Genomic DNA, 11,504 nt, shown 5'->3' on the forward strand with positions numbered 1-11,504 from the left:
TCACTGTCCCTAATTTTCATGGGAAACTTCACTGTTTGCTAACCCGGCACTTACTGCTCTGACTCCGGTCTTAGCAGTATTTCCTGTTCGTCTCCGCCCCTGCCTGACTCTTGCCCTTCCCACTTCTCCATTCCCCATTTCCTCTTTCTCCTCACTACTCCCCCCTCATGCCCAGACCCTGCAGCCCCCACACCCTGGTAAGCCCCTCAAATCAGGGCTGGGGGTGACGTTCCAGGTGGAAGGGAAAAGGGCTGTCACAGGTCCCGGGGAACCCCAGGTGCCCATTGGTCGCAGACGTGTCTCCGACCAGGGCTGCTGTGAGAAGGCGGGTTCGGCAGCCTCTCCCAAGGCGGGCAAGTCCCCTCTGCCTGCGGTGGCAGGGCCTCGGGCGCTGGACGGCCGAGGCGGAAGAGCCCAGATCACTGTCTCCCTTAGTTGGCCCTTCCGGGAGCCGCCTGGTCTCTCGCAGGAAGGGGAAGGGGCCAGAGCTGGGGGAGGCGTGGCAGGAAGGGGGGAACTCTGTGGTCAGGGAGCTGTTCGCCCGGCACAGCTGCGCCCTCAGAGCTGCGGTCCCGCTCGCCGCCCCTCAGCCTGGCCAACATGGTCCTGGCAGCGGTCCTGCTCCTACTCCTTTTGGTGGAACCAGCAGGTGAGAGGGTTCGGAGGGGGACAGTGAGCTGGGCCCCCGGGTCGGGGTCGGGGGCATGTGTGGGCAGGTGAGACAGGGCCCACGGAGTGAGGCCGGCATGGGCAGCGGGGCCCAGAGACCCCGAGGCAGGGCCTGTGTCTTCCCCGGTCCCTGGTCCCCGGTCCCTGTCCGGGTCAGGTGCCTCCTTTCTCGTCGTCTCAGCCCTTCAGGATCCAGATGCACCCGAGGCTTCAGCTGGCGGGGAGGGGTGTGGTGTGTTTGACATAAGAGGCTGTTCTGGGAAAGGCCGCGCTTCCTGTGGGTGCCTCTGGCCTTGCCCATTAGGGGATGACCTCTAGCTGGTTCAGTCCTGTTTACTAAGTCCCCTCAGGGAGGCCAGGGTGGACCGACGGGCACGGTGCTACTTCTGTGGGCTGTCGCTGAGGGTCTGCCCTCCTGTCAGCTGCCAACGGGAGGTGGGTGGGCGGCAGGCAATGCCCAGTTCCAGAGACCGAAGCGTCCATGGGGAAACTGAGGCAGAGGCGGGAAGGTCCCCGCAGTCGGTGGATGGACTCTCACTTGCCCCCGGGGGTGCTGTGTGTGAGTGTTTTCAGGAAGGCTGGTTGCGGCCGGGGGTTGGGGTTTGGGGAGGTCGGGGTTAGTGAAACTGAAGGGAAATCAGGGAAATGGAAAGGGACGTGAGGCTGCGCCAGCCCAGTGGGGCGGTGGAAGGACCAGAGTGGGGCGTGAGTGGAGGAGAAAGCCGGCCCGGGGCGTGAAGGAAGGGCAGGCCGCCGTAGGCTTCTACGGCAGAAAACCTGGATCTGCCTTTCAGCTGCTGCTCCTCTGGGCCCCCAAACGTGTTTCTTATCTTCCTTGAGCCTCGGTTTCGTCACCTGTAAGGTGGCAATGACACTTCTCGCCCAGGGTAGTCTTGAGATTTGTGCAACATGGAGTGCGAAAGACCGTCTCTGAACACAGAGTTCTTTCCAGACGCACACCAGCCAGAGGCCCGGAGCCCACGTCTGACGGGCTGGGGCGGATGCGGCCGGCGGGAGCTCAGACCCTATTTGATTTTCTCAGTTGCGCAAACTTCCTCCTGGGCACCGGGTGTGGGAACAGGGCAGAGTCCCCACACAGTCCCCGCAGGGGCCCGAGCTGGGGTCCTTCCCGGCAGTCCTGGGGCCGAGGCGAGGGCATCCCTTGGCCTGGGAAGGCAGGAGCCCTGTTCGGGCGTATGGGAGTGTGGGGGTGGGGGTGCAGAAGGCCGGGCAGCGGGGCAGATGACCAATAATAGAGTAATTCCCTTCCCGCCCTGCCCCAGCTCACATCCTTCCTGTCCAGCTCTCAGCCACAGGTCACAGGACTGAGCAGAGACACCCCTGTGGTTTCTTCTCTGAAATTTCTCACTGCCTTCCCCTCACCCTGCCCCTCCTGTCTGAGGTTTTTAGACTGCGCCCAGCGCACTCAGAAGCGTCCCCTGAGGGCTATTAGGTGCTCAATGGGGCCTGAGGATCCCGCAGCAGGGCTGCAAGACAAGAGCGGGGGCTGAAGGAAGGCCCCGCACTCCCCGTGCGCGCACGAGCGTTCCAAGTCCGCAGAGCCCTGGGCTTGGAGTTCGGCCGCCCCCCGCCCCACCCTCCAGGGCGAGGGCGGAGAGGGAAGGCCAGAGGAAGGAATCCAGACGCAAAGATGCTGTGTCTTCCCGCCGCGTCCGAGCCCCCAGACCTCCGTCCCCCAGACCTCTGTCCGTCCTGACGCCCCACCCCCACCCCCGCGCCGTGGGCTCCTTCTGTCCCCGCAGAGGCCCTGGGAGAGCCGCAGCTCTGCTACATCCTGGACGCCATCCTCTTTCTCTACGGCATCATCCTCACCCTGCTCTACTGCCGACTCAAGGTGGGTGGGGGCGTGGCTTGAGAGACCCACCCAGTTTGGACGGGAGGGGGATGGGCAACGGGCGTAGCTTTTGCTGATGACCTTTCCTCTGCTCCAGATCCAGGTGCGAAAGGCAGCCACAGCCTACCAGGTATGGACCCCGACCCCCTGACCCCCCACACCTGGGTGTCAACAGGTTTGCTGACTCAGCCCTTCTAGGGCTGCAGCCTCGTGGTCCTTGGCCCCCACGAGTCTCAGGTGCCGACTTGCAAAAGCTCCAGAGACCCCCCTCCCACCTCCCAGCCTACCCACCCCACCTCCCAGCCAAATCACAGGCGACATGTCACCACTGCTGAGTGCAGAAGACGACCCTGGGGGCCCTGAAGGAGGGTGGGTCTCTTGACACCTTGCTCCTTTGCCTCCACAGAAGTCAGAAGGCATTTACACGGTGAGTCCCGGGCTGCCCCAGAAAGTCCGCACAAGAGGGTGGGCTTTGGGTGGCTTTGGGTGGCATCTTCTGTGGGTGGGGGGAAGGGGCCCTGGGCTGGGCCCAAGCTCCTGACTGTCCTCTGACCTCCACCTGCAGGGCCTGAGCCCCCGGACCCAGGAGACCTACGAGACCCTGAAGCATGAGAAACCAGCACAGTAACTGCACACAGACGCCCTTGGTCATGTTCTCCTCCTGCTCCGGGCTCCCCGCCCAGCCCCGCCACTGGCACCACGTATGCTTCCTGCCACCAGTGCCCTCGGACCTGCCCCCGTGACGATGCTGTGCCCCCATGAATGGGCCCCCTGGTTCGTCCGCCCTGCCGAAGGCCTGTGGCCAGACGCTCCTCATTAATGTTCACGTCCTAGTCTCCCGCGACCGCGCCCTCCCCCTTCCCCACCCCCAGCGCCTGCCGAACAATGGAAAGGGGACGCCACCAATAAAGCCCTGGAGCGGACTGCGGTCATTCCTTCCTTCACTCACTCACTCACGCACTCATTCATTCATTCATCAGTCACACACTCAGCCTCTGCGAGGTGCTGAGCTGAAGACGCTGCTGGGGGTGAGACAGGCCCCATTCCTGAGCTGACGGAGCCCAGGGTCAGACGCCGGGCTGTTTTGCTCGCTCAAGGGGTGAATGGCCTGTGAGTGGCGCTGACTTGACCCCTGACCCCACACCCTCCAGCGTGGAGCAAGAGCAGGGACTTTTGTGTCGGGGCTCTGGGCACATTCAGAGACATTTGAGCCTAAAATGAGTTCCGGGTTGTGGGGCAGCCTGGCTGTCCAACCTCAAAGAGCGACCAGTCTGATCCCCGTGGATGTCACCGAGTTGTGTGGGACAGGTCCCCGTGTCCGTGGGCGTTAGCCTGACCAAAAAGTCAGACACGCAGGAGGGGTGGTGTGACGGAGGCTCGTGGGAGGCCCCTGAAGGAAGGTCGTGTGGGAACAGGGGTCTTCAGTGGGCTCTGGGGAGGGAGGCACCTTAGCCAGTCGGGTGAGGACTGGGTGGGGGCAAGGCAAAGGGGGGCAAGCTCCTCGACCACAGGGGTGGGTGGCAAAGGGATCCCCTTCATCAGGGCCCGGCCCGTGTCCAGCTCCGCCAGGAGGCGGGCCACCCTGGGAGCCGTTGAGTCCCATCCGGATGCCAGTCCCGCCAGGGACCCTCTCCGGTCAGCCCCGGCGGCCGCCCCACACCGAGACACCGAGCAGCGCTCTGCTCTCACAGTGAGTCACAGCTGTCAAACTGCACTTCCAGTTCCTGTGCCCTTTGCTCTGCCCACCAACCCTGTGAGGGTTCAGGCGCTTTCAAGCTGAACCTGCCCAAGGTCACCCTGCCAGTGACAGACTGAGAACTGTCCCCTCGTGCGTCAGCACGTGAGAGAAGAGCAGACCCTGGGAAAGGAAGGGAGGAAGGTGGCCATGCAGGGAGAGGGGCCCGGAGGCCAGACTGAAGGTCGAGCAGTGCACACAAGCAATTGGAGCCTCATCTGAAGGGGTTTGAGATGAGATATGAAAAGAGAAGTGAGTCAGGGAAGGGAAGCGACTGTTTCAGAGGTTAGGCACGAATGACTTTTCTTGAAAGTGCCCTGGCTTCCCTTACCCTAATTCTGGGGTCGTGAGCCTCCCACGCCCATGCAGCCCGCTTTCGGGCCCATGTGATCGGATCCGGGCGCCACGGCTCCCAGCCCCTCGCGCCCCACGTGTCCACCGTGCTGGAGGACTGCCAGGCCTTGAACCGACTCCCGTCTGCTGGTTCCAGGCTCCCAGGGGGCCAGGGCTATGTCAGCACCCAGATGAGAGCGGGAGGGGTGTGAAAAGGTGTCCCCAGACAGCGTTCCAGGTGAGAGCAGACCCCAGGGGAGAGTGAGCCCCACCTTTTCCTGCAGGACGGGGGGTGGCAGGGAAGGGAGGACCTTGGACAACCCCTCGGGGTTCACTTTTCAGAAGCTTTCTCCTCTTCATTGAATGATCTAGAAGCAATTCTGAGGAAGTCCTCGTTTCTTGTGACCTGCTTGAGGCCAGGGATGCAACTCTCGAATCTCTCCTGCCTTTCCCCACTCCTCGCCCGTGCAAAGCCTCCTCAGCCTCCACTCAGAGCCACTGCCGGCCTGCAGAAGCCTCCTCCACACCCCATTCCATCATGTCTGACTGTCGTCTCTCGGACCCTTTCTCCACCCTTCACCCCCAAGCCCCCTCATGGGCTTTCTCTCTGTCTTCCTCCTCCATCTTCAAAAATGCCAGGCTCACCACAGACTGGACTCCCTTTCCCATTTATTGCAGAAACAAAGAGTGGGGAGGGAGGAGGCCTAGCCAGAGGGCGCTCTAGGAGGCAGCGGCAGTTGGCTGGGCATCCGCCTGTGCTGTGAACCCCACGAAGTAATCAAACAACCTCATCAGGTCATTTTGAACCTTGTCGACCAGGGGTTCCAGCTCCTTCTGTGTCTTCTCCAAGTAACCCCTGAATATGTGAGGGTCAGAGGTCAGTGTGAGGGACCTGTGGCACTGGCAGGGGCCTGGGTGGTGGTGGAGGTGAGACCCAAGACCCCAAACTTCAGCACCTGGTCCATGCTGGCAGCTCCTAGGAGCAGAGGCAAGCCCTCCGAGGGGCAGAGGAGCACGCCCCGGAGATAGAAATCCACAGCCCAGCCTCTGGGCCCATCTGCCCACAAGGTGGGGGTGGGGGTGGGGGGCTGGAGGGACCAGGCAACCCTTCTCTCCAATTCAAAGTTCATCCTCCCTAACCCGCACCCCGAGCTCCGTCGTCTGCAGGACCGCCCACCCTCCCATCTTTTTCCCCAGGGCCCCTGGGCCCTGAACTCCACTTGCTGAGACTCACTTGGCCTGGGCCTGAAGGTGCTGGCTGTTGACCTTCCCCGCCAGCTCTCTGCCATACTCGGTCACGGTCTGGAAGTACTGTGAGAACAGGCTCGACGCGCTCGACTCCTCTGCCTGCCTCCGCACCAAAGCCCCTGCGCACACACAGAAACACGGGGCTCTTCTCAGCTGGTCCCCGGCCAGGAGTCCTGGCCTCCGGCTCCCCCTCTGCCAGGCCCCAGGCCCAACAGGTCTCTGGTTCTGAGTCTTTGCACGGGACTTCCGGGCTTTAGGAAGGGAATGGTCTTCTTCTTGAGCCCTGTGGTCGCTCCACCTGGGTGCAGAGGGATGGCAGGTGGGCAGCCGGGACCGCGCCCCAGGGCACACTCACCTTCGAGGCTGCAGACAGTGAGGAGCAGTGCTGTGAGTGCCAGCAGCTTCATGGTGGAGCGGTGGGAGGGTGGCCTGCGCAGACACGGTGGTGGGGGAGGACACTGAAGCTCAGTGGGCCCCGTCCCTTCCCAGGGACCCCTACCTCGGTGCCCACTCCAACCTGGCATCATCCCTCCCCAGATGAAAACTTGGTCCTCTTGGCAGGTTCCCTACAGCCGGGGCTTCCTACCTGGTCAGTGCCTCCGTCCTTGCGTCTGGGGCTGGCCTGGCCGGGGAGGCAGGGCCTATATACCTGCCTGCCTCCCCACCCCCCTGTCAGGTGACAAGGACTGTGGAGGGGCATAGGGGCAGGGGCCAAGTTGAAGTAAACAAGTGGGAGAGATGAGGGAGGAGAGGACAAGTACAGGGGGCGGGGATGCATGGTGATGGGGTGGAGGCAGGCAGGCAGGCAGGCCTTCGTGGAGGCCAAGGGGGTATCCTTTGGGCCCATCACAGGTGTGTTCTTTTGGGGTGTGGGGCAGCAGTCTTGGCTCCGGGGGTTGCAGGACGCTGGAGTGCTAGTTTTCCTCTAGAAAGCTCTGACATGTCAAGCCCTCAGCCCTCAGTAACTTTGTCCCATTATGGGTGGACTTCATCTCCTTAACCAGACCCCCCTTCATGGCAACTTGGCAGAGAGGCTTTGAAGACTGGAAGAAAGGGCATGAAATAGGGGGTAGGGGTGAGGGTCAGAGGGCAGGTGATCGATTCTGTCCTTTTTTGAGTTAATGTGTAATGAGACTGCGTAGGCAGAGGCAGAAAACATGAGAGCCCAGAATGACCTGTGTGTTGACCTGTGTGTTGACCAATGAGCACACCCTACCCTCAGTCAAAGTCAGAAAGCAGCCTCTGCTCTTCCCCCGCCCCACGGGAAGTCTCTGGTGGGAAAGGGCGGCAAGGTTAAAGGGTAAAGATTGAAAGTCCCCAGTCACGGCATCACCTTATCAGTTTTAGGTGGTAGACAGCCAGTATGAGTTAGCAGGGGCCACGGTGTCCCTCTGACCAAGGCTGCATCCCAGGCCCAACGGAGAGGAAGGGGAGTGCATTCCTCAGGCCCAAGGCATTCGGGTGGTCAGCATTTGCATCTTTCATCCTTTGGCCCTTCAAGTGTAGGTAGGACATTCCTGAGAGATGGGTTGGAGATTGAGGACCAGTGAGGGTGGTGACCAGAGCCCCTGACTTCCCCGTGGAGCCCCTGGCGCTGGAAGGCATCCGCTGACTCCTGCCCGGCCCTGGCGTGGGGCGCACTTTGGGCCGGGGGTCCATGGACCTGGGTTTTATCTGCCAGCTCTGCCTGGGGAATCAGGGAAGGAAGGATCAGCTACGGGGGCGGCTGGATCAGGGCTCAGTTCTGTTAGGAGCGAGGCTGTAGTCCTGCTCTTCCAGCCCAAGCTCTCACCCCGAGTCCCACTGCGAGAGGAGCAGAGAACTCGGGGAGCCATGGCCCTGCAGGAGGGATGGGCAGCGCGCAGAGCACCGTGCAGGGCTGGGGGAGGGGGCCCAGGGGCTCACGGGGTGGGGGCGTGGAGAGGCAACTGAACCCAGGCTCGCAAGAAGTCCTCCTGTCGTTCCCTCTGCCCCTCTTTTCAAGAGGCAAGTCTCCAAGCTGTATGGCGGAGGGAGCTTCAGCGGCCCAAGCTCCAAGATGCTCCCTCCAGAGCCCTGCACGCTCCCAGGTCCCTGGACCTCTGACAGGCCGGGTGACCGAGGCCGTCAACGTCTGAGTCAAGTTCGGGAGCGGCCCTCCAGCCCTGCAGCCTCCACCACGCCGGGGCTAGAGCTCTCTGGACGCGGGGCCTGCCACTCTTCTGCTTCCTCCTCTCCTATTGGCCCCTGGGAGATCGAGGCTGCTTAAGTTTAATAGATTGGGAGGGGCCCAATCAAGGGAGGGTGGGTCTTTAAGGGCTTTTTTTTTGCCCGGCTCCAAGATGGCGTCCGTGACCACGCCGAGGAAGCAGCGTGAAGCCGCAGTTCTGCCATCACTCAAGATGGCTGCCCCCATCAAGATGACCGGGGTGTGCCGGGGGGAAAGGGGCAGCATGATGGTCTGAGACGGTAAGGACTACTGCTTCGTTGAAAGCCTCGCCCTGAGGCCTAAGGATGAAGAGTAGAAAGACTAGGGAGCTGGGTGAGCTCTGTGGTGGGGCTAAGGTTAGACAGTGGGGGAAGGGCCGGGGTGACAGGTGGGGGTGAGGGATCAGAGATGGGACGGGGCTGCGCCTGGGATTCGATCGCCCCGCCGGTGCCCTCCCCCGCCTTCTCGTTCCAGAGCTAGTGTCGGACCATGTGGAAGATTCGGGGCCTGGGGAGCTGGATGATGGGGGGTGGGGCCCGTGCGGGGTAGAGGAGGAAGAGCATCCTTTCCCGGGCTCAGCCCGGCCCCTCCCTGTCCTCTGGACTGAAATGGGGAACACCTTGGGCCTGGCCCCGCTGGGGGCTTTGCCCCGCCGCAGCCCCCGTCGAGAGGAACCTCTGCCCAATCCCGGGAGCTTCGATGAGCTGCACCGCCTGTGCAAAGGTGAGAACTTGGCATTCGGTGTCTCAAGCTGGAGGCGTGCAGGAGGGGAGGGTCTTGAGTGCTGGGTGTGCGGGAAAGGGGAGATCACAGCTGCTGAGGTAGGACCAGGTGCCCCAGCGGAGCCCAGCACTTGGAGTGCAGTGTTTGGTTGTAGGATGTGAAAGGAGGTCAGTTCCTCTAAAGCGCCTGCTGTGGGATGGAATGGGGCCTGCTTCTTGGGGGAGGGGTTCCTTGTCTGTGCTTACTACTCCCCCCCCCCACTTCCCCCCTACAGATGTATTCCCAGGACAGATGGAGGGAGTGAAGCTTGTGGTCAACAAGGTTCTGAGCAGCCATTTCCAGGTGTTCCCACTTCTGTGTTCCTCCCTGCCTGTCTCCTCCTCTTCTCCTGTCCTTTGTCCCCCTGCCTGGGCCCGGCCCCATGGGGTAGAGAAGCAAGGAGGGGGGTCTTTAACTTCCTTGGCCTGGGATTTGCAGCCTTTACCCAGGTGACCCTCCGTATGTGTGGGGATATGTGGGATTCTTAAAAGGCCTGGATGGGCAGAGGCTGAAGGGTGAGATGGGGGATGGAGACGCTGTCCTCCACTGACTCCTTTTTCCTCAGGTGGCTCACACCGTGCACCTGAGTGCGCTGGGCCTGCCTGGCTACCACCTCCACGCGGCCTACGCAGGGGACTGGCAACTTAGCCCCACTGAGGTGAGGGTTCCACACACATGGGCCACCTCCCTAAAAGCCCGCCTAGAGGAGGAGGAAGTGTGTAGTTATGGGGAAGAAGGCGCAGGGCGCCTACCTGTTCAGCTGGGTTTCTCCGGAATGGCAGAGGGTAGGGACCCGGGGCTGAGCGGGAGTGTTTCTTTGCGGTGCCCCCAGGGGGCGCCCGGCGCTGTTCAGGACTCCAGGGGACCCCAGCTGTGCGCGCTCTTCAACAGGTCTTCCCCACTGTGGTAGGGGACTTGGACAGCAGCGGCAGCCTCAACGCCCAGGTCCTGCTCCTCCTGGCAGAACGGCTCCGAGCCAAGGCTGTCTTCCAGGTGACCCGTGGTGCCCGCCCCAGCCAAGGGTTTCCTTCCCCTGTGAATGTCCTGCTGGGGGGCTCCAGGGCAGAGCAGAAGCAATGGTGATCCAGAGACGGGGAGACGGGGGACCTTACTGCTCGCTCTCGCCACCCAGACGCAGCAGTCCAAGTTCCTGACGTGGCAGTTTGACGGCGAGTACCGGGGTGACGACTACACGGCCACGCTGACCCTGGGGAATCCTGACTTGATCGGGGAGTCGGGTGAGAACGTGGGTCAGGGCTCTTTTTGTCTTGGCCGCCCACTTGCTCGCGTCGGCGATGCCCCTTCCTCGTCTGTACGGCTCAGGGATTAGAGGAGAGACCTCGGGGGGCAGGCTGGGGTGGGGCTCCTGGGGAAGCGGGGCGGGCCACCGTTGTGTCCAGGGCTGACTCCGTGTCCCCCGCCCAGTGATCGTGGTGGCGCACTTCCTGCAGAGCCTCACTCATCGGCTGGTGCTGGGAGGGGAGCTCGTTTATCACCGGCGGCCAGGCGAAGAGGGGGCCATCCTGACGCTGGCTGGGAAGTACTCGGGTATGGGGTGAGGGGAAGGTGATGGGGAGGGATATGGGGGGCGTGGCTGGGCTTCCCGGCCGCGTGCTCCTTTCCTCATGCCCTTGGTTTTCACAGCTGTGCACTGGGTGGCTACGTTGAATGTGGGGTCCGGTGGCGCCCATGCCAGTTACTACCACAGGGCAAATGAACAGGTGAGACGATGGGTGCCCCTGCCACCCAGCATGGCATTCGTGAACTCTGGCCCGCCCTGGACCTCCGCTGGCCCTGCCGACCCGCTGTCCCTCCTGTCCACGCTTCACACACATTTCACGCATGCTTCCTCCTGCTCACCGCCATCAGGTGCCTGCGGTCTTTCCAGACAGAGACCCCCTCCCATCCTTGCCCTCTGGTGGTCCTCAGGTTCAGGTCGGGGTGGAGTTTGAGGCCAACACCAGGCTACAAGACACGACCTTCTCCTTTGGTTACCTCCTGAATCTGCCCCAGGCCAACATGGTGTTCAGAGGTGAGGGCGACTGAGATGATGCCTGAGGGGTGGCCGGCGGGGCGGGGAGCTCCGCCCTACTTCCGCTGGCCCCTTCTCTGAGCCCGCTCAGTAACCTCGTCCGCACGCCCTTCCCGCAGGCCTGGTGGACAGTAACTGGTGTGTGGGTGCGGTGCTGGAGAAGAAGATGCCCCCGCTGCCCGTCACCCTGGCCCTCGGGGCCTTCCTCAACCACTGGCGCAACAGGTTCCACTGCGGCTTCAGCGTCACTGTGGGCTGAGGCGGGGCTGCCGCTGCTGCTGCTGAGTCAGGTCCCCCAGGGCCGGAGACCGGGCCCCTCTCCAGAGCCCACCTTGCTGGGCGACCCGTAGGTCCCAGGGGCAGAGGTGGGGACAGGACCATGCCCTCCTCAGCACTGGCGCTGCCACGAGGGAGCTGAGGAGGCAGTGGTCTGAGGACCCCCGTGCCCCCAGCGTGTGCCCTCTGTCCACACTGTGGCTCTGGACTGAGGAAGAAGGGCTAAGGGGTCCGTCCGGCTCAGTTGTCTCGCTCACACTCCCCTTCTTCATGTCCCTGTGGATTGAAGCCCCTCCCCTCTTCCCCTTCAGAGCAAGCCACTCCGCATGGGACTAGCGCCCACCCTGTTCCCCGTCTCAGAGCCGTCCAAGGCCAGGATCCAAATTGACCTCAGAAAGTGGGGCCA

The 11,504-nt window shown here is 62.6% G+C and overlaps 3 protein-coding genes across 3 annotated transcripts; 2 read left to right on the plus strand and 1 right to left on the minus strand.

Moving 5' to 3' along the window:
* The first annotated feature begins 243 nt into the window (after positions 1-243).
* FCER1G (Fc epsilon receptor Ig) lies at positions 244-3,447 on the plus strand. Its single transcript, XM_045838420.1, has 5 exons — positions 244-649; positions 2,433-2,524; positions 2,622-2,654; positions 2,931-2,951; positions 3,090-3,447. Exons 1-5 carry the CDS (start codon positions 601-603, stop codon positions 3,150-3,152), a joined length of 258 nt encoding a protein of 85 aa, XP_045694376.1. The 5' UTR covers positions 244-600; the 3' UTR covers positions 3,153-3,447.
* Positions 3,448-5,244: 1,797 nt separating this feature from the next.
* APOA2 (apolipoprotein A2) lies at positions 5,245-6,512 on the minus strand. Its single transcript, XM_045838683.1, has 4 exons — positions 6,427-6,512; positions 6,196-6,269; positions 5,827-5,959; positions 5,245-5,448 (listed from the first exon to the last, which is right to left on the minus strand). The coding sequence occupies exons 2-4, from the start codon at positions 6,245-6,247 to the stop codon at positions 5,313-5,315; spliced, it is 321 nt and encodes a 106-aa protein (XP_045694639.1). The 5' UTR covers positions 6,248-6,269; positions 6,427-6,512; the 3' UTR covers positions 5,245-5,312.
* A 670-nt stretch (positions 6,513-7,182) lies between these two features.
* On the plus strand, positions 7,183-11,499 carry TOMM40L (translocase of outer mitochondrial membrane 40 like). Its single transcript, XM_045838501.1, has 11 exons — positions 7,183-7,346; positions 8,162-8,288; positions 8,503-8,751; positions 9,026-9,093; positions 9,356-9,448; positions 9,682-9,783; positions 9,923-10,028; positions 10,216-10,338; positions 10,435-10,511; positions 10,720-10,822; positions 10,942-11,499. The coding sequence occupies exons 3-11, from the start codon at positions 8,637-8,639 to the stop codon at positions 11,079-11,081; spliced, it is 927 nt and encodes a 308-aa protein (XP_045694457.1). The 5' UTR covers positions 7,183-7,346; positions 8,162-8,288; positions 8,503-8,636; the 3' UTR covers positions 11,082-11,499.
* Positions 11,500-11,504: the final 5 nt, after the last annotated feature.

This window comes from Phyllostomus hastatus, unplaced genomic scaffold (assembly GCF_019186645.2).
Source record: "Phyllostomus hastatus isolate PE091 unplaced genomic scaffold, TTU_PhHast_1.1 phas_contig_283, whole genome shotgun sequence".
In the NCBI taxonomy this organism is placed as follows: domain Eukaryota; kingdom Metazoa; phylum Chordata; class Mammalia; order Chiroptera; family Phyllostomidae; genus Phyllostomus; species Phyllostomus hastatus.